Raw genomic sequence first — 21,404 nt, 5'->3', positions numbered from 1 at the left:
CCCAAGGGTAGTTTCTGTAAATAGCATGAGAAATAGGAAACGGTCTTTAAAAGAGAAAGTCAAGCAAGAGGACTTCATTTCCCATCATCCAGCAGCACAGAAATTGACATCAATGGTTCTCCCATCATTTGCCTGTACGGGAAGTGACATCACTGAATTTCCTATCATCCATCAGGACAGGAAGTGACATTACAGGTTTTCCCACCAAACCCGTCTTCAAAAGACATCTACACACCCTAGCTCAATCCACATTGGCTCCCTACATCACTTCAGAAATCCCAGCGGGCAACAAGATCCTTCAACAGGACCGCCTTAACAAGTCAGGAGGGGAACTCACTATCATCTGCAAAGAATCCATCAAATGCGCAACATTAGACAGAATGCCACCCAATTTATGGAACACCAGCATTTCCAGCTGCAAATATCCGAAAACTTCACCCTGAAATGTACAACTGTCTACTGACCACCCGGACCACGAGCCACATTTACCAACTTCATCACCAACTTTGTGGCTCCACTCATCATCGACTCCAGAACCTACATTCTCCTCAGTGACCTCAAATTTCACCTGAAAAACGAAACAACTCCTGCGCCACAGTATTCCACGAAAGCTTGAGCAACATCGGAGTCACCCAGCTTGTCACAGAACCAACACACACTGGACCCCATCTTCATCACAAGCTATAGCATTAAATACAACTCCACCACACAGCTCACATGGATCGACCACTCCATCACCCACTTCCAAATCAACACACTTTAAGTCAACACCCCTACTAAGTTCAACATTCCAAGCCACAGCTGGGGAAAAATTACAGAAGCAGACTAGCTCAGATCAACCTAGCCCCACAGACAAGCTTGACAAAGACATCAACAACTGGATCGAGAACTACGTGGACTCCCTCGCACCCTTGAAACCCCAAATGCATAGTAGATCAAACAAGCAGGCCAGCTGGTACACAGAATACCTCTGAGACACCAAAAGACACTGTAACAGCTAAAAAGAAAATGGAGAGCCAGCCACAACATCATTGACAGAACTACCTACAAGGCTGCACTCAGATTCTATCACCAGCAAATTAGAGACGCCAAGAAAAAGCTAGTGACCACATTGATGGAAGCTCCAACAGCTGCAAGGATATCTTCTCCCCACCACATCCACAACCTGGGAACATCAGCAATCAGCACCACTGTGACCCACATCAACACCTCCATCACGTCTGCCACGTTCCCAGATGAATAAAAACTTGCAGAAATCAATAACCTCCTCAACAAGTCCACAGCCGACCTGAATCAAGTGAACAAATTCTGACCCATCTCCTTCCTCCCCTACACAGCCAAAGTGATTTAGAAGGACATCAACAAGCAACTCACAACAATCCACAACCTTCACCATCTTCCAGACAACACTCAATCAGGATTTAGAGAGAACCAAAGCACTCATCGCAGCCACAAACGACATTCGAATAATACTGGACCAAGAAGAAACAGTGGGCCTTGTCCTGCTCGACCTCTCCACAGCCTTTGACACTGTCTCCAACAACACTCTCATCAGAAGACTCCATGAGACTGGCATACAAGGATCTGCTCTCAAATGGATATGTTCCTTCCTCATGGAAAGAACTCAAAGGGTCAGGCTCTCACCCCTCAGATCAGAGACCAAGAAACTGATATGCGGTTTCCTACAGGGATCGTGCCTCCACCCCACCCTTTTCAACATATACATGACACCTCTTGCCAACATCATCCGTATCACAAGACAGCACCATCATCTCCTACGCCGAAGGAACCCAACTCTTCCTCTCTCTGACAGACAAGACAAACACCACTAGAACAAACTTCCTCAACTGCATGACCATAGTAGCAGACTGGATGCAAACCACAACTGCCTTACGCTCTGCTCCGTCAAGACAGAAGTACTGTTTTTCGGCAACAAGGCCTCACTACAGGATCCCACCTGGTGGTCATCGAAGCTAGGACCGGCACACACACACACACACCACAAAAGAAATAGAGGGATCATCCTAGATGACAAGCTCAATACGACAGCTCAGATCAGCCATTGAGCACTTCCTACTTCAACATCCTATGCATGCTGTGAAAGATCTTCAAATGATTGCCTCAGAACACCAGACGGACCATCACGCAATCACTCATCACCAGCAGGCTGGACTATAGTAACACTCTCTATGCCAAAATCTCCAAACAACTCCTACATAGGCTCCAGACCATTTAGAATACTGCGGCAAAACTCCTATTCAACCTCCCACGCCACATCCACATCACACCACACCTCGGGAAGCTTCACTGGCTCCCCATTCAGAAGCACAGCCAATTAAAACTTCTCAAGCATACATACAATGCCCTAAAAAACAAAGAAATAGAATATCTGAACAGCCGCATACATTTTCACCAACCCGCAAGACATGAACGCTCGGCCTCACTCTCATTCGCACACACTCCTGCATCCACAAAAGCAAAACTGGAGGTTGCTCATTCTCCTACATCTCACCCAATGCATGGAAGGACCTCCAAAAACACATTAGAGCCTCCTCTCTTCACACTTCTTGAGTTTTGCAAGAAGCTGAAGATCAGGTTCTTCATATAAGCACCTTAGGCCACACACCTACACACCTGCCCAAACACCTGGATAACCTCTCGGGTGATTAGTGCGCTATCCAAATCAACATAACATAACAAATAGGGAAAGCTTAGCAGTATGCTGTTTTTGTATCCTTCGATACTATACAACACCCCTCTGTATATGAACAAGAACAAAAAGCTCTGAGAGGCAACATAAACAAATGCAACTTAAACAAATGCTCGATGTATACACATGAGTCGGGAGGAAATCTTTGATGTTCAATCTTTTATTTCAGATAAAATGCTGGACAGCCAATACACTGTTTGGTAAAAGTAAGGCATAAATGCTGTCCAATTGAATCCATGGTGAACGAGATGCCGGAACGAAGTGCGGGTCGGGTCTAAGATGTGGTTGATGGTCCCACATCATTAGCACCGTTTCTGCCTTACTCTTGCCAAACAGTTGTTGGTGCTGCACAACATTCAAGTTCTTTATTGAAGGAAAGAAATAAGATCCTTTTTTACTTAAAATCTCATGTTAACTCTGAGCCACGTAAAAGATATTTGATAGACACAGCTTGTAGTTCGTTTTTCTCATTATTAACTCCAAAATTGAAAACACTTTCCAGAGGAGCGCTTCTCCTTTTGGATGCCCTGAAGAAGCCCGCAACGGGTGAAACGCGTTGGCTGTATTGGCTGTCCAGCATTTTATCTAAAATAAAAGATTGAACATTCAAAGATTTCCTCCCGACTCAAGTGTATACATCGAGCATTTGTGATTTCAACACCTTAGAGTTTGTGTATGTTGCCTCTCAATGCTTCTTGTTTCTTGTTAAATTATTTGTGGTTTTATAGTGGCAACCCATAATTTGAGGTGGGCAATTGTAAACTGTCTTCAGTGTTCTTGAAATTACTTTTGACTACACTGGATTGTGCGATAACAAGTTGCCCTGGCCATCATTGTTTGTTTATTTACCCCTCTATATATCATGCAAATACCTCCTTCACCCCAGACTTCTCCACTTCTTCGTTAACTTCTGCACCCTTCAAATGTTGTTACCCTCCACTTAATGCCTGCCTTAATATTGCCCACTGTAATGCTGTGCCTTGGATACAGTGTCAAATACATGTTCATACTCATGATAACACACTTTCTAATATGGTAACACAAAAAGCAAAAGTGATTTTCTCACAGTGGCGGGTAAGAAGATGCATCTCTGAGATTGTTCCAGGGTTCTTGAGACTGTGGTGGAGAAAATCTTAGCTGTCCAATAGGGGGCTTTGCAAAAGGGATTCCAAAATAGGCCTCAATCTCTTGGGACGTTCCTTTAACACTGAATAGTTTTCCCTGGAGTTGTCCATATTTGGTGGTAACCAGAGGTGGCTTAATCGTCTCTTTTCCTGCTAACAATAAAAACAAAAAATGTTAAGGTAAGCAAAAAGTTCAAATGACTATTGCATTCACACAATCTTGTTATTGAAGTTGGTGTATCCAGTCATGGATTTGTGTTATGTGAAAAGAATTTCCTGGAAGAATATGTGTACATTCAAAATCTTTATGATGATATCTTGCTTCTAATGGTTGCATGAGTACCTGACAAGGAACGTGCTCGGGGAACCTACCTGGAAAAACCTTCTCTGCAAACGTGCGACCATACATTGTCCAAATGAATGACAATCCCAGATTGCGAAATCCTACCTGTAGGATGTCTTTCATTTAAAAAAGTGCTATCTGTAACTTTTATTCTACCTTGTATGTGTGCTGTATAGTGCAGTGCACATGCAAAGTTGGAAAAGAAAGGTGAAACCAAAACACTTCTTTTAATGCCGCCTTTCAGATGGTGTTACATTTTGGTGCAAAACCATCTCTACTATTGTTAATAGATAGGTTATGAATCAAAATGAATGGGTGGTTTCATGGGATGATTTAATAAATAGAAGAGGGTCCCTGAATACTGAAATGCAGGGAGAGGAGATGATGATATACATATCTGACACCCACTCCGTATGTCTTTACAGAATCACCGTCCCCAGTCCCTGTCCTGAAGAGAACCTATAACATCCAGGTTCGAAACGCGTCGACATTCCCACCCTGTGGCAATTTCAAAGGGTGCCGCTAGGATACAACTAATTCACTATTTTGGACCCTAGTAGTGCAACCCTCTATAAATACTTGACCTCAGGCTTTGGTAGACAGGCAGGCACCCAATTCCATCTCAATCCCGCCTGTCCCTTGGTTTCATAGTTCTAAGGACTGGTTCTTCTCTCTGTTTCATGCATTATTATTGCACTGTATATAACTGCAATTTCATTGAATCACTTCATGTTTTATTGTCTTGGTGTGGTATTATTTGCCTCGTTTGACTCGATTGTTGTAAGTACTGTACATTTGTAAAATTGTATTTTTGTAGATACTGTGTACATGAACCCACTGTTTTGATGGTCATTTTGTTTGTGCTTGTGTTTTTTTGAAACTTTAAGAATCTTAGTAAAAAAAGAAAATAAATGTGTTTGGAATACAAATCCAGTGGTCACGTGGTACATATGGACTGCGTGTCTGTAGAATTTTTTTGTTAATTTTTCCTGTCCAGCCAACCTCTTCTGTTTTCCCTGTTGTTGAGATCCGGGCTGGGTAGATGTAGGATCCAAAACCTTCACTGTTTCACTGACTGGGAGAGGAGAGGAGGCAGGGAAATAACAACAGCAAAAAACACAAAACCTTCCCCTTGCAATACTTTCGACAAATGGGTGTTACCTCAATTCCTTACATAAGCATCTATATTGTCCAAACCCAGAATTATATAAACAGATCCTAATCGAGTCAAAAATTTCAACATGCTATTTATATCTTATACACATTAGTTATCTGTACATCCTAAATATTTACATTAAGCCCCAAAAATGTATATATATATATATATTACCTACTGGCGGTCCCCAGTAGGTATATATAGTTAGGATTTTTTCTCTATGGGTTTTTTGAAAATTCTATGTCTAATAACTTTGCCGTTTGTGGACGGAATTGGCTGAAATTTTCAGGAAAATGGCACATTTTGTTTCTGAGCAGCCTTTGAAAATTTGGGGGGGGTTCGTCAAGGGGGGGCCGAGAAAAAAGGGGGGTCCCAAAACGTGTTTTTAACATTGAGTTTTCCATAGGGCGGTTGGCCTCACTTTTAGCCCGAACGGCTGAATGGATTTGCACGAAACTTGGCAAAATTGTAGGGACTGGTAGCCCGATGTGCCTTTTGTAGGTCTCAATATATGTGCTCCAGTGGATTTTGAGAAATTAACGTTTAAAAAAAGATATATATCTGTAACAGCGGACCGGTTAGCGCTCTGGTTCGCGGACTTTTCGCGCAACGGAGCTTTGTGAAGCGAAGCTGATTGGTTCTCCGGCGTCTGTCAACATTCCAAACAGTCCGTAGCGGCCGCCATCTTGTCTCTCGGTAGGATCGAGAGACAAGAGGAGGTCAAAACAAAGGGGGAAATAACTATAAGGGGGCATAGTAGATCCTCGCTGACCCCCTAGGTTTGATGTGGAGGTTTTAAAAGGGCCCCGCGGGGCAAAAAAAATAATAATAATAATAATCGAACGGCTGAATGGATTTGCACGAAACTTGGCAAAATTGTAGGGACTGGTAGCCCGATGTGCCTTTGCTAGGTCTCAATATATGTGCTTCAGTGGATTTTGAGAAATTAACGTTCAAAAAAAGATATATATCTGTAACAGCGCACCGCTTCGCGTACTTTTCGCGTTACGGAGCTTTGCGAAGCGAAGCTGATTGGCTCTCCGGTGTCTGTAAACATTCCAAACAGTACGTAGCGGCCGCCATCTTGTCTCTCGGTAGGATCGAGAGACAAGAGGAGGCCAAAGCGAAGGGGCAAATGACCATAAGGGGGCATAGTAGATCCTCGCTGACCCCCTAGGTTTGATGTGGAGGTTTTAAAAGGGCCCCGCGGGGCAAAAAAAAAAAATAATAATAATAATCGAACGGCTGATGACCATAAGGGGGCATAGTAGATCCTCGCTGACCCCCTAGGTTTGATGTGGAGGTTTTAAAAGGGCCCCGCGGGGCAAAAAAAAAAAATAATAATAATAATCGAACGGCTGAATGGATTTGCACGAAACTTGGTAAAATATTAGGGACTGGTAGCCCGATGTGCCTTTGCTATGTCTCAATATATGTGCTTCAGTGCATTTTGAGAAATTAACGTTCAAAAACAAGATATATATCTGTAACAGCGCTCCGCTTCGTGGAGATAAAATTATATCTGTATTACCTAGCTGTTGCTAACACCAGTTAGCGACGGCTAGTAGGAGATAGCGACCATCTTGGGTCCCACTTTGCATGTGAGTGATATTTATCACTAATGACATGCAAAGTGGGCATGCCAAGATGTTAGCGACTGGAAACAGTCGCTAACATCGCTATCTCCTATTATCAACTTTTGGAAATATTCGAGATAAGCGCGAATATCTCCAAAAAGTAACAGCTGCCCTGAGCAGTTCTTAGCCATGTTATCCAATGGGAGGTGGATAACATGGCTAAGAGCATTAGCTCGGTAATGCATGAATATCGCGGAGTTTTCAGCGATATTAATGCATTGCGCTCGTTTTTTATCGTATTTGCGATAAACCTTGATAATAGCAAGGTTTATCTGCGATAATTTCTGACGGTAAAAAAATCTTTGCAATGCATCGTTAGGGATAAATATCGCTTAACTTTGGTAATATGCCCCAACGTCTGTTAACGTTCGATTCGAAGGAAATCAGGAATTGTTGAAAAACATTGTGTGCGCCATCTTGTCTTTTTTCAAATGCCACACTTTTGTCGTGCACGGCAGCCATTTTAGATGCCTTGACCAGATCCACTCTGTGCACGCTGTCGATCCTTAGCATGGCTCCCCACCCTCGCAAGCATCTCCCCCAGGCAGTGGTCACCCCCGCTCTCTGTTTTATGCATGGGTAATAAACCTCCCCCCATCTGCGCTGTTCTTCCCTGAGAATCACACCCTGTGCCCGCCCGACACCTCCCTTTCGCCCTATTCACTACCGCACCCTCTGACACTCCTTTTCCTCTGTGTCCGATTGTCCAGGCCGGTCCTAGGCTATCAGCTAGCCCTGCAGATGTAGTTTATGGCCACAGCTGTAAAGAATCACCCGTCTTCAAAGGAGTTATAGTAGATCAAGGCCCACACTCGATGAGATCCGTCACAGCAGAAGCGTTGCTATTATCTGAAAACCATCCTGTATTGTGATTGGGGAGGGGACCGAGCGTGAAGCGGAAGATTCCAGGGATGACTCTTTGTACATCAAAGTTTTTACAATTATGTGTCACATTAAAAATATATAGCACTCCGACAAAGTAGTAAGATTATAAAACTTTAATAATTTATAAATATATACAAGAAAACAAAAATAGTAATAACATATAAACATTTTTAGAGAAAAACAACGAAGTAGCGGTCGGCTGTGCGAATAGTCCCAACGCAGCACAACGTCCAGATTTCCGGCGTGGGGCGTCGCGGGGGGTGGGTCATCAGTAGCAAACTGTTGTGCGAATAGTTCCAAGGCAGCAGAACGCGCCGAAATCTAGATGACACGAAAGTGATGTCTAGTAAGTTGCCACCCAGCAAATAACGGCGTGGGGCGTCGCGGGGGGTGGGTCATCAGTAGCAAACTGTTGTGCGAATAGTTCCAAGGCAGCAGAACGATGGCACCAAGGTGATGTCCAGTAAGTTGCCGCACTGGTTTTGGTATCCTACAATGCTGCTCCGAATAACGGCGTGGAGCGCCCCGGGGGAGGCGGCGTGAACGGGCCTCTCCAGGTGGAGTCTCATCTGTTTTAGTGGGGCGCCCCTTTACCGTTTCAGTTGCCATTCCGTCCGCTTTTGGTCCACTGTGTCAAAATCCGCCATTCAGCTGAGTTGCGCCCACTCTTGCGGTGCAGCGATAGGCGGCTGTCACAGGACTCTCAAAATGGCGGCAGGCTGTTTCCTTTTTGGGCCTGGTCCACTGAAATGGCCCTGGGACACCTTGGAAATCGGACGCTTGTCTGCTAGGTCTTGGACCCCATTCTCGAAAGCGTCCCCTCCGCCTTGAGAATTCATCAAAAGTTTTGGGGGCTCCGACTCCTGCAGGCTTCTGGTGGGGAGCGGCTGCCATGATTGCTCGCGGAATGACCACGACTGAGCTACGAGATGGTGGTGCTTTCATGCTGACGCCAGCTTCAGTCTGAAACATCCAGAAACAAGGTGGGGCTTTCATCGTTTGGGGGAAAAAAAAAGTTTTCATCCAATGAAAAGTGTTGTTTTTAGGTCATATGATCAAGCCTTCCATCATTAGGAAACCAAAAGTAAAATGAACCAATGAAAAGTTTTATAAACAAGTCACATGACCTGTTATGCGGCATAGGGTATAAAATGCGGAGAAAATACGTTGGCACGTGAGGCGGCGTCAGTAGCGGACCGATGTGCGAATAGGCCGAAGGCAATACAACGCGCCAAGATCCGGATGGCACCGAGGTGGTGTCATAGTTGAGAGTTCTGAGCAGCGGTTGTAACACTGTCTGAAGCTTATTTGCAGCTGCTGCAGCTTCACTACGCGCCAAGATCCGGATGGCACCGAGGTGGTGTGTAGGAAGTTGCCGCACTGGTGTGGCCATCCTACAATGCTGAAAGTCGGCGTGGGGCGCCCCGTTGGCCTGTGAGTTTGCGTCAGTAGCGGACCGATGTGCGAATAGGCCGAAGGCAGCACAACGCGCCAAGATCCGGATGGCACCGAGGTGGTGTCTAGTAAGTTGTCGCACTTCTGTGGCCATCCTACAATGTTGAAAGTCGGCGTGGGGCGCCCCGTTGGCCTGTGAGATGGTGTCAGTAGCGGACTGATGTGTGAATGGGGCCAAAGGCAGCGCAACAATATTTTCTACTATATTTCCGGTGTAGAAGACACCACAAGGCGCTGAGATGCCAAGATCCGGATGGCACCGAGGTGGTGTGTAGCAAGTTGCCGCACTGGTGTGGCCATCCTACAATGCTGAAAGTCGGCGTGGGGCGCCCCGTTGGCCTGTGAGATGGCGTCAGTAGCGGACCGATGTGCGAATAGGCCGAAGGCAGCACAACAATATTTTCTGACTGACACCACAAGGCGCTGAGATGCCAAGATCCGGATGGCACCGAGGTGATGTCTAAGTTGCGGACTGATGTGCGAATGGGGCCAAAGGCAGCGTAACAATATTTTTTGTATGGAAGATACCACTAGGCGTTGAGATGCCAAGATTCGGATGGCACTGAGGTGATGTCTAGCAAGTTGGTGTGGTCATCCTACAATGCTGAAACTCGGCGTGGGTCACCCCATTAGCCTGTGAGATGGCGTCAGTAGCGGACCGATGTGCGAATAGGCCGAAGGCAGCACAACGCGCCAAGATCCGGATGTCACCGTGGTGGTTTCATAGTTGAGAGGCACTTCATCTGCAGTGGGGCGCCGAGATCCGGATGGCACCGAGGTGATGTCTAGCAAGTGGCTGTACTGGTGTGGTCATCCTACAATGCTGAAACTCGGCGTGGGTCGCCCCATTAGCCTGTGAGATGGCGTCAGTAGCGGACCGATGTGCGAATAGGCCGAAGGCAGCACAACGCGCCAAGATCCGGATGTCACCGTGGTGGTTTCATAGTTGAGAGGCACTTCATCTGCAGTGGGGCGCCGAGATCCGGATGGCACCGAGGTGATGTCTAGCAAGTTGCTGTACTGGTGTGGTCATCCTACAATGCTGAAACTCGGCGTGGGTCGCCCCATTAGCCTGTGAGATGGCGTCAGTAGCGGACCGATGTGCGAATAGGCCGAAGGCAGCACAACGCGCCAAGATCCGGATGTCACCGTGGTGGTTTCATAGTTGAGAGGCACTTCATCTGCAGTGGGGCGCCGAGATCCGGATGGCACCGAGGTGATGTCTAGCAAGTTGCTGTACTTGTGTGGTCATCCTACAATGCTGAAACTCGGCGTGGGTCGCCCCATTAGCCTGTGAGATAGCTGTTCTTTGGATTTGGGCCTGGTCCACCAAAATGGCCCTGGGACACCTTAGAACTCGGACGCTCGATTTTTTTTTCCTTTCCTGTACATGCAAAAAAAGGTAAATGCCCGGTACGTTACACGCTTCATCTGCCACGATGAACTCTCCAGAGGAACCGAAAAAAAATATAGTTGTGGTAACTATACCATGCATCGTCATATGGAGAGGTGGCACCAATTAATTATAGTGCTGCATAAAAGAGAGATTTGGAGGAGAACCCCTGACCTGCTAGTACATTCATCAAAGAAGTGGCACTGAGAGCTTCAGAGGCAAGGGAAACGGTCCCAAATATTTAGAAGAACTTTGGAAAGATTAAAATGACATGTTTAGATTGTGGCAAATTAATTTCATGTGGACAGATGAGTGTTACTCTAATAAATACAGCATATGAACATCATCATAGTCGATGGTTGGTAGAGACATTTTGACTATATCCTGGACCTGCCCGTCCTCGCCCAAAATGGCGCCAGAATAAATGGGACTCGTAACTCCTTGTTGTGTACTGGTTGCAGAACCTTGAAATCACGAGATACGTATGCAGTTTTGAAGCACATGGCGGGCGGGGACGAGAATTGATTGAATATTTCGACATCCCTATTGATATTAAGTTCTGATGTGTTATTGATTACTGTACTGTTGAAAGTTCGAATTAACGTCACCCATGGTACTTGCCCGCAAATGTATATCTAGATAATTTTATTGTAACTGGCCCTGTCGTATTTTAATTATAAAATGTACGTCCACCGATTCCGTAACTGTTAGACACCTTAGTTCTTGCAACCTAATGGCCCGCCCGTTACGTTCCTCTACAGTGTAAATGTCTATTCATCATATACGATTACAGTTTGCTCCGTGGCCGGCCCACGTGGTTATAGGCTCGTATTTGTATAATGAAATTTTCACAATAAAGGTTTTTAAAAGAAAACATGGTAGTAGTATATACATTGGTAAAGTTTTTAATAATAGTCACTGTTTTAGAATCATTAAAAGGCAAGTGAAATAAAGCAGACCAATTACATGAAGGGTAAAAGGTATAATACGAAGGAACGCAGTAAAGATAAATGGTCAAGGGCTGTTGTGTTTTCTATTCCTGCAACATAAAGTGATCGATAAGAATCTCATATTCAGGCGTATCGGCGACTAAGACAGCAGGTCGACCCTCTTTTGCTCAACGGCTCCGTCATGGGACGAAGAAACGCTCTTTTTCTCGAAAAAAGAATATATTTTACTTGCAGGACAGTTGTAAAATTTCCGGGAAAGTACATTAGCCTGGAACATTATAACATATATTTAAGAAAAAATAATGTTCGGAAGTAATGAAAAGCGTAATTTTTAGGTCATATGACCAAGCCTTTCATCATTACAATAAGAAAAGTAAAATGAACCAATGAAAAGTTTTATTAACAAGTCACATGACTTGTTATGCTTACGTTACGCGCTGCGCGCCCCGGATGACTTCCGGATGCGCTAACGCGGCGCGTCATATGACGCATTACGCGACAACGCAGGTACAGAATATAGTCAAAATGTCTCCACCAACCAGCGGTCGGAACACAACCCCTTTCAGCAGGCTAAATAGTTCTGTTAAATGACAACAGAAGGGACAGGCAACAAGAACCATCAGTCAAAGAGGGGAGGGCTAGTTCTTCTCTACCGGGTTACATTGGGGCGCTACCGGAACTGATCGAATTGGTAGTCTACAGTGTTTCTGGATGTTTCAGACTGAAGCTGGGGTTAGCATGAGAGCAGCACCATTTCGTAGCTCCGTCGTGGTCATTCCGCAACCAATCATGGCAGCCGTTCTTTATCGTTATTTTGGGCGGGGTGGGTGGCGGAGCCGAGCTGTTTTGCAGCCATCATTGTGTGGAGTTCAGTTCATCTCACTAGTTTTGTATTTGTCATGAGGGGTTGTTCCTAATGTTTCTATTTTAGCGAGGTCAAAAAGAGATCCCATTAGTGGCCTACTGATTTTGCTCGATTCCTTTTCTTTTTTTTTACACGATTTTTCGTTATCTGCAAAGACTAAACAGAGTATTGCGACTCTGTGTTTGTTTGTAAATAGAGAATGAACCAAAGAGAACTAATTCTAAAACAGTAAATACTTGGATAACAATGAATCAAATGGAGAGAGAAGCAGGCACGACGGATTACAATGGGGGCAAAGACCTGCGTTAACTACCTTTCACTATCTGCAAAGAGAGAGTACTCCTAATAGAAATGAGGGGGGGGGGGCACCATTCAAAGCAGATCAGTGTGCATAAACACAAAAATGTTTTCACTTACCACGTACTTGACATTCGACAGCTTATGATATTTGCTATTAAAAAACCATTGAAATTCACTGAAAAAACCATAGGTTATAGACCATATATAGTTAGGAATTAGCATTTACAAAACCTTGAAAATTCACTGAAAAAACCATAGGTTATAGACCATATATAGTTAGGAATTAGCATTTAAAAAACCTTATTTTACTCACACAAAACCATTGAAATTCCATATATAGTTAGTTGCACTAACTATATATCGCGCACCTGCAATCCACTGCTGATGATGTCACATATTACATCATTCATGACATGGTCAGTGACATCACTGATGACATCACTGATGACATCTCAAATGACATCACTGATGACATCACTAATGACATCTCATTTGACATCATTCTTGTGCTAATACGATAAACCTCTTCAGACTCTAATATAATCTTAGATACACTCAGTGTATACAGACACTCACACACTTCCACTCATCCATGGAGTTACTCACACACCCAGTCAGTCATGCAAAGAAACAATCTCATCTCCATTTCTTCAACTATACAGTTAAACACACCTTACTTATTGAAACATATACTAACACATATTTACTCTCTTATACAATCCCTGATACAAGTTCACAATGATCGATACAACCACTCACTCATTCGGTGGCTCTCATGCACAGTTATTTATATATGCCAACTCTCACATGTACTGTGTTTTACATATGTACTTACTATGACATGTAGCATTGAGATATCCATTTACTCATCAATACACTCATGCACACAGTCAACTGCCCATGTAGCTGTTTCCACATGCACTCTTGAACTCATACACCTAGTGAATAAACTGTTCACACATCTATGCATAGAGTCACACACCTTTCAGCCACCCCCACACAAACTCAATCTCCCATAGAAATACTTGGGCAAGCAATTAATAACACATATAGCCTCTCGTATAGCTAATGATCAACACATGCAGCAGTTTACATCACAACAGACATAATGATGCACAAATTAAGACAGTTTAGTCACTAACCCATGCATTCAGTGAGACATATTTAATCACTCACTCATACAGTCAGTCACGCACCTACTAAATCCTTCATCCAGACACTTATACATCCACTCATTCTTCAATATGTAAGACATATTTTAACTTTACAGAAACATACAGTCACTGGATGTTGTCATCAGTGATGTCATTTGAGATGTCATCAGTGATGTCATCAGTGATGTCACTGACCATGTCATGAATGATGTAATATGTGACATCATCAGCAGTGGATTGCAGGTGCGCGATATATAGTTAGTGCAACTAACTATATATGGAATTTCAATGGTTTTGTGTGAGTAAAATAAGGTTTTTTAAATGCTAATTCCTAACTATATATGGTCTATAACCTATGGTTTTTTCAGTGAATATATATATATATATATATATATATATATATATATATATATATATATATATATATATATATATATTACCTACTGGCGGTCGCCAGTAGGTATATATAGTTAGGACCTAGTTACCATAGGAAATTCCAAACATTCTATTGGGAATAACTTTGGCGCCGATTGAGGGATCTGCCTGTAATTTTCCTTAAATTTGCCTCGCTGCGCTCCGCTCCTTTCCTGAAAGTTTCGGGGGGATTCGTCAAGCGGGGGCCGAGAAAAAAGGGGGGTCCCAAAACGTGTTTTCCCCATGTTAATTTCCGTAGGGACATTCTGACAAGGCTACAGCTCGAACGGCTGAACAGAATTACACCAGATTTGGCAAAATGGTAGGGACTGGTATGCAGCAGTGCCTTTTGTATGTGTGGTGTAAATCCCTCTAGTAGTTCTTGAGAAAATTGAATTTTAAATTTTTCAAATGCCATTTTCTATGGGACCTTTAGACACGGCTACAGCCAGAACGGCTGAACGGAATTACACCAAACTTGGCAAAATGGTAGGGACAGGTATGCAGTAGTGCCTTTTCTATATTTAGTGAAAATCCCTCAAGTAGTTGTTGAGAATTTGAATTTGAGCAAATTATATATCTATATGCGCTCAACATTCTATTGGGAATAACTTTGGCGCCAATTGAGGAATCTGTGTGTAATTTTCCAGAATTCTGGCCAGCTCCGCTCCGCTCCTTCCCTGGAAGTTTCGGGGGGATTCATCAAGCGGGGGCCGAAAGGGGGGTCCCAAAACGTGTTTTCCCCATGTTAATTTCCATAGGGACCTTTAGACGCGGCTACAGCCCGAACAGCTGAATGGAATTACACCAAACTTGGCAAAATGGTAGGGACTGGTATGCGGATGTGCCTTTGCTATGTTTGGTGAAAAACCCTCCATTAGTTCTTGAGAAAATTGAATTTGAAATTTTTCAAATGGCATTTTCTATGGGATCTTTAGACACGGCTACAGCCCGAACGGCTGAACGAAATTACACCAAACTTGGCAAAATGGCAGGGACAGGTATGCAGTAGTGCCTTTTCTATATTTGGTGAAAATCCCTGCAGTAGTTGTTGAGAAAATTGAATTTGAGCAAATTATATATCTATATGCGCTCACCGTACGCGCACCGTACGCGTACGGTACGCATACCGTACGCGTACGTGTGCATACCCTTATGTGCGCGAGCGAGTTTCTGATTGACTGGCAGTCGACTGTCAACATTCCAAACTGTCCAAATCAGGAAGTGTTGGCCACCATCTTGTTTTTCAGGAGAACTGAGGCACAAGAGAGCCCAAAACAAGAGTGGAAAACACGAAAAGGGGGCAGAGTAGAGACCCCCCAACCCTCTAGCCCTTCTCAGGGGGTCCCAAAAGGACCCCCAAGGGCAAAAAAAAAACCAAATAAAAAAAATCGCGGGGTACGTGCACTGTACGCGTGCGGTACGCGTACCGTGCGTGTACCCTGCGATTTAAAAAAAAAAAAAATGTTTGCACTTGGTGGTCCATCTGGGACCCCCTGAGAAGGGCTAGGGGGTCAGGAGGTCTCAACCCTGCCCCCTTTTCGCGTTTTCCACTCTTGTTTTGTGCTCTCTTGTGCCTCACTTCTCCTGAGAAACAAGATGGCTGCTCAGGTGGTCCCAGAAGGATAATAACATATATAAACCTTATCCGCTAATAGAATTAGCATTTACAAAACCTTTGAAATTTATTGAAAAAAAATATAGGTTTCACGCCTGATATAGTTAGGAATTAGCATTTAAAAAATATTGCAAATTCACTGAAAAAACCATAGGTTTCAAGCCTTATATAGTTAGGAATTAGCATTTAAAAACCTTGCAAATTCACTTAAAAAACCATAGGTTTCAGGCCTTCTATAGTTAGGAATTAGCATTTTAAAAACCTTGCAAATTCACTTGAAAAGGTTTCAGGCCTTATATAGTTAGGAATTAGCATTTAAAATCCATTGAAATTGCTTATATATAGTTAGTTGTACTAACTATATTTCGCGCACCCGCAATCCACTGCTGATGATGTCACATATTACATCATTCATGACATGGTCAGTGACATCACTGATGACATCACTGATGACATCTCAAATGACATCACTGATGACATCACTGATGACATCTCATTTGACATCACTGATCACATCACTGATGATATCATTCATGTGATAATACGATGCACCTCCTCACACTCTAATATAACTTTTGCTACACCCAGTGTTAAATACAGACTGCCATTCTTGAAACCATTGACACACCAATACCAGTTACTACATACGCACTCACTGATTCCTAGGTCTACACACACATTCACTCATTCACCCATACAGTCACTCATCAATACAACGCTATCATATGCACTCATACACCTATACAGACACTCACACACTGCCACTCATCCATGGAGTTACTCACACACCTAGTCAGTCATGCAAAGAATCAATCACACTTCCATTTCCTCAACTACACAGTTATAAACACAACACCATACGTATTCAAACATATACTAACACATACTTACTCTCTTATACAATCACTGATACAAGTACACAATGATCCATACAGCCACTCGCACATTCACTGGCTCTTATGTATAGTCATTTATATATGCCAACTCTCACATGCACTGTGTTTTACAAATGTACTTACTTGGACATGTAGCACTGAGATATCCATTCACTCACCAACACACCCATGCACACAGTCAACCGCCCATATAGCTGTTTCCACATGCAATCTTGAACTCATACACTTAGTGAATCAACTGCTCACACATCTATGCACAGAGTCACACACCTCCCAGCCACCCACACACACACTCAGTCTCCCATTCAAATACTTGGGCAACCAATAAATAACCCATATAGCCACTCATATAGCTACTGATCAACACATGCAGCAGCTTACACAACAACAGATATACTGATGCACACATTCAGACAGTTTAGTCACTAACCCATGCATTTAGTAAGACACATGTAATCACTCACTCATACAGTCAGTCACGCACCTACTAATCCTTCATCCAGACACTTATACATCCACTCATTCTTCAATATGTAAAACATATTTAAACTTTACAGACACACACAGTCACTGGATGATGTCATCAGTGATGTCATCAGTGATGTCAAATGAGATGTCATCAGTGATGTCATTTGAGATGTCATCAGTGATGTCACTGACCATGTCATGAATGATGTATTATGTGACATCATCAGCAGTGGATTGCCGGTGCGCGAAATATAGTTAGTACAACTAACTATATAGGAGCAATTTCGATGGTTTTTTAAATGCTAATTCCTAACTATATAAGGCCTGAAACCTATGTTTTTTTAAGTGAATATATATATATATATATATATATATTACCTACTGGCGGTCGCCAGTAGGTATATATAGTTAGGATTTTTTCCCTATGGGTTTTTTGAAAATTCTATGTCTAATAACTTTGGCGTTTGTGGACGGAATTGGCTGAAATTTTCAGGAAAATGGCACATTTTGTTTCTGAGCAGCCCCTGAAAATTTGGGGGGGTTTCGTCAAGGGGGGGCCGAGAAAAAAGGGGGGTCCCAAAACGTGTTTTTAACATTGATTTTTCCATAGGGCGGTTAGCCTCACTTTTAGCCCGAACGGCTGAATAGATTTGCACGAAACTTGGCAAAATTGTAGGGACTGGTAGCCCGATGTGCCTTTTGTAGGTCTCAATATATGTGCTCCAGTGGATTTTGAGAAATTAACGTTTAAAAAAAGATATATATCTGTAACAGCGGACCGGGCAGCGGCCCAGGACGCGTACTTTTCGCGCAACGGAGCTTTGTGAAGCGAAGCTGATTGGTTCTCTGGCGTCTGTCAACATTCCAAACAGTCCGTAGCGGCCGCCATCTTGTCTCTCGGTAGGATCGAGAGACAAGAGGAGGCCAAAGCGAAGGGGCAAATGACCATAAGGGGGCATAGTAGATCCTCGCTGACCCCCTAGGTTTGATGTGGAGGTTTTAAAAGGGCCCCGCGGGGCAAAAAAAAAAATAATAATAATAATCGAACGGCTGATGACCATAAGGGGGCATAGTAGATCCTCGCTGACCCCCTAGGTTTGATGTGGAGGTTTTAAAAGGGCCCCGCGGGGCAAAAAAAAATAATAATAATAATAATCGAACGGCTGAATGGATTTGCACGAAACTTGGTAAAATATTAGGGACTGGTAGCCCGATGTGCCTTTGCTATGTCTCAATATATGTGCTTCAGTGCATTTTGAGAAATTAACGTTCAAAAACAAGATATATATCTGTAACAGCGCTCCGCTTCGCGGAGATAAAATTATATGTGTATTACCTAGCTGTTGCTAACACCAGTTAGCGACGGCTAGTAGGAGATAGCGACCATCTTGGGTCCCACTTTGCATGTGAGTGATATTTATCACTAATGACATGCAAAGTGGGCATGCCAAGATGTTAGCGACTGGAAACAGTCGCTAACATCGCTATCTCCTATTATCAACTTTTGGAAATATTCGAGATAAGCGCGAATATCTCCAAAAAGTAACAGCTGCCCTGAGCAGTTCTTAGCCATGTTATCCAATGGGAGGTGGATAACATGGCTAAGAGCATTAGCTCGGTAATGCATGAATATCGCGGAGTTTTCAGCGACATTAATGCATTGCGCTCGTTTTTTATCGTATTTGCGATAAACCTTGATAATAGCAAGGTTTATCTGCGATAATTTCTGACGGTAAAAAAATCTTTGCAATGCATCGTTAGGGATAAATATCGCTTAACTTTGGTAATATGCCCCAACGTCTGTTAACGTTCGATTCGAAGGAAATCAGGAATTGTTGAAAAACATTGTGTGCGCCATCTTGTCTTTTTTCAAATGCCACACTTTTGTCGTGCACGGCAGCCATTTTAGATGCCTTGACCAGATCCACTCTGTGAACGCTGTCGATCCTTAGCATGGCTCCCCACCCTCGCAAGCATCTCCCCCAGGCAGTGGTCACCCCCGCTCTCTGTTTTATGCATGGGTAATAAACCTCCCCCCATCTGCGCTGTTCTTCCCTGAGAATCACACCCTGTGCCCGCCCGACACCTCCCTTTCGCCCTATTCACTACCGCACCCTCTGACACTCCTTTTCCTCTGTGTCCGATTGTCCAGGCCGGTCCTAGGCTATCAGCTAGCCCTGCAGATGTAGTTTATGGCCACAGCTGTAAAGAATCACCCGTCTTCAAAGGAGTTATAGTAGATCAAGGCCCACACTCGATGAGATCCGTCACAGCAGAAGCGTTGCTATTATCTGAAAACCATTCTGTATTGTGATTGGGGAGGGGACCGAGCGTGAAGCGGAAGATTCCAGGGATGACTCTTTGTACATCAAAGTTTTTACAATTATGTGTCACATTAAAAATATATAGCACTCCGACAAAGTAGTAAGATTATAAAACTTTAATAATTTATAAATATATACAAGAAAACAAAAATAGTAATAACATATAAACATTTTTAGAGAAAAACAACGAAGTAGCGGTCGGCTGTGCGAATAGTCCCAACGCAGCACAACGTCCAGATTTCCGGCGTGGGGCGTCGCGGGGGGTGGGTGATCAGTAGCAAACTGTTGTGCGAATAGTTCCAAGGCAGCAGAACGCGCCGAAATCTAGATGACACAAAAGTGATGTCTAGTAAGTTGCCACCCAGCAAATAACGGCGTGGGGCGTCGCGGGGGGTGGGTCATCAGTAGCAAACTGTTGTGCGAATAGTTCCAAGGCAGCAGAACGATGGCACCAAGGTGATGTCCAGTAAGTTGCCGCACTGGTTTTGGTATCCTACAATGCTGCTCCGAATAACGGCGTGGAGCGCCCCGGGGGAGGCGGCGTGAACGGGCCTCTCCAGGTGGAGTCTCGTCTGTTGTAGTGGGGCGCCCCTTTACCGTTTCAGTTGCCATTCCGTCCGCTTTTGGTCCACTGTGTCAAAATCCGCCATTCAGCTGAGTTGCGCCCACTCTTGCGGTGCAGCGATAGGCGGCTGTCACAGGACTCTCAAAATGGCGGCAGGCTGTTTCCTTTTTGGGCCTGGTCCACTGAAATGGCCCTGGGACACCTTGGAAATCGGACGCTTGTCTGCTAGGTCTTGGACCCCATTCTCGAAAGCGTCCCCTCCGCCTTGAGAATTCATCAAAAGTTTTGGGGGCCCCGACTCCTGCAGGCTTCTGGTGGGGAGCGGCTGCCATGATTGCTCGCGGAATGACCACGACGGAGCTACGAGATGGTGGTGCTCTCATGGTGACGCCAGCTTCAGTCTGAAACATCCAGAAACAAGGTGGGGCTTTCATCGTTTGGGGGAAAAAAAAAGTTTTCATCCAATGAAAAGTGTTGTTTTTAGGTCATATGATCAAGCCTTCCATCATTAGGAAACTAAAAGTAAAATGAACCAATGAAAAGTTTTATAAACAAGTCACATGACCTGTTATGCGGCATAGGGTATAAAATGCGGAGAAAATACGTTGGCACGTGAGGCGGCGTCAGTAGCGGACCGATGTGCGAATAGGCCGAAGGCAATACAACGCGCCAAGATCCGGATGGCATCGAGGTGGTGTCATAGTTGAGAGTTCTGAGCAGCGGTTGTAACACTGTCTGAAGCTTATTTGCAGCTGCTGCAGCTTCACTACGCGCCAAGATCCGGATGGCACCGAGGTGGTGTGTAGGAAGTTGCCGCACTGGTGTGGCCATCCTACAATGCTGAAAGTCGGCGTGGGGCGCCCCGTTGGCCTGTGAGTTTGCGTCAGTAGCGGACCGATGTGCGAATAGGCCGAAGGCAGCACAACGCGCCAAGATCCGGATGGCACCGAGGTGGTGTCTAGTAAGTTGTCGCACTTCTGTGGCCATCCTACAATGTTGAAAGTCGGCGTGGGGCGCCCCGTTGGCCTGTGAGATGGTGTCAGTAGCGGACTGATGTGTGAATGGGGCCAAAGGCAGCGCAACAATATTTTCTACTATATTTCCGGTGTAGAAGAGACCACAAGGCGCTGAGATGCCAAGATCCGGA

The 21,404-nt window shown here is 44.3% G+C and overlaps 1 protein-coding gene across 4 annotated transcripts in view; it reads right to left on the bottom strand.

The window, feature by feature from the left end:
• Positions 1–21,404, bottom strand: part of LOC144797772 (fatty acyl-CoA hydrolase precursor, medium chain-like) — a 300,448-nt gene that overhangs the window by 240,796 nt on the left and 38,248 nt on the right. For 3 of the 4 annotated variants that reach the window (XM_078668531.1, XM_078668534.1, XM_078668533.1), the window contains exon 3: positions 3,777–3,987. In XM_078668531.1, the coding sequence (XP_078524657.1) occupies positions 3,777–3,987 (211 nt within the window). The remainder of the gene's footprint in view (positions 1–3,776; positions 3,988–21,404) is intronic. The other variant, XM_078668532.1, reaches the window with a different exon arrangement.

This window comes from Lissotriton helveticus, chromosome 12, assembly GCF_964261635.1.
Source record: "Lissotriton helveticus chromosome 12, aLisHel1.1, whole genome shotgun sequence".
Lineage (NCBI taxonomy): Eukaryota > Metazoa > Chordata > Amphibia > Caudata > Salamandridae > Lissotriton > Lissotriton helveticus.
The sequence above is the reverse complement of the archived record's forward strand: the minus strand, read 5'-3'. Positions and strand labels throughout refer to the sequence as shown.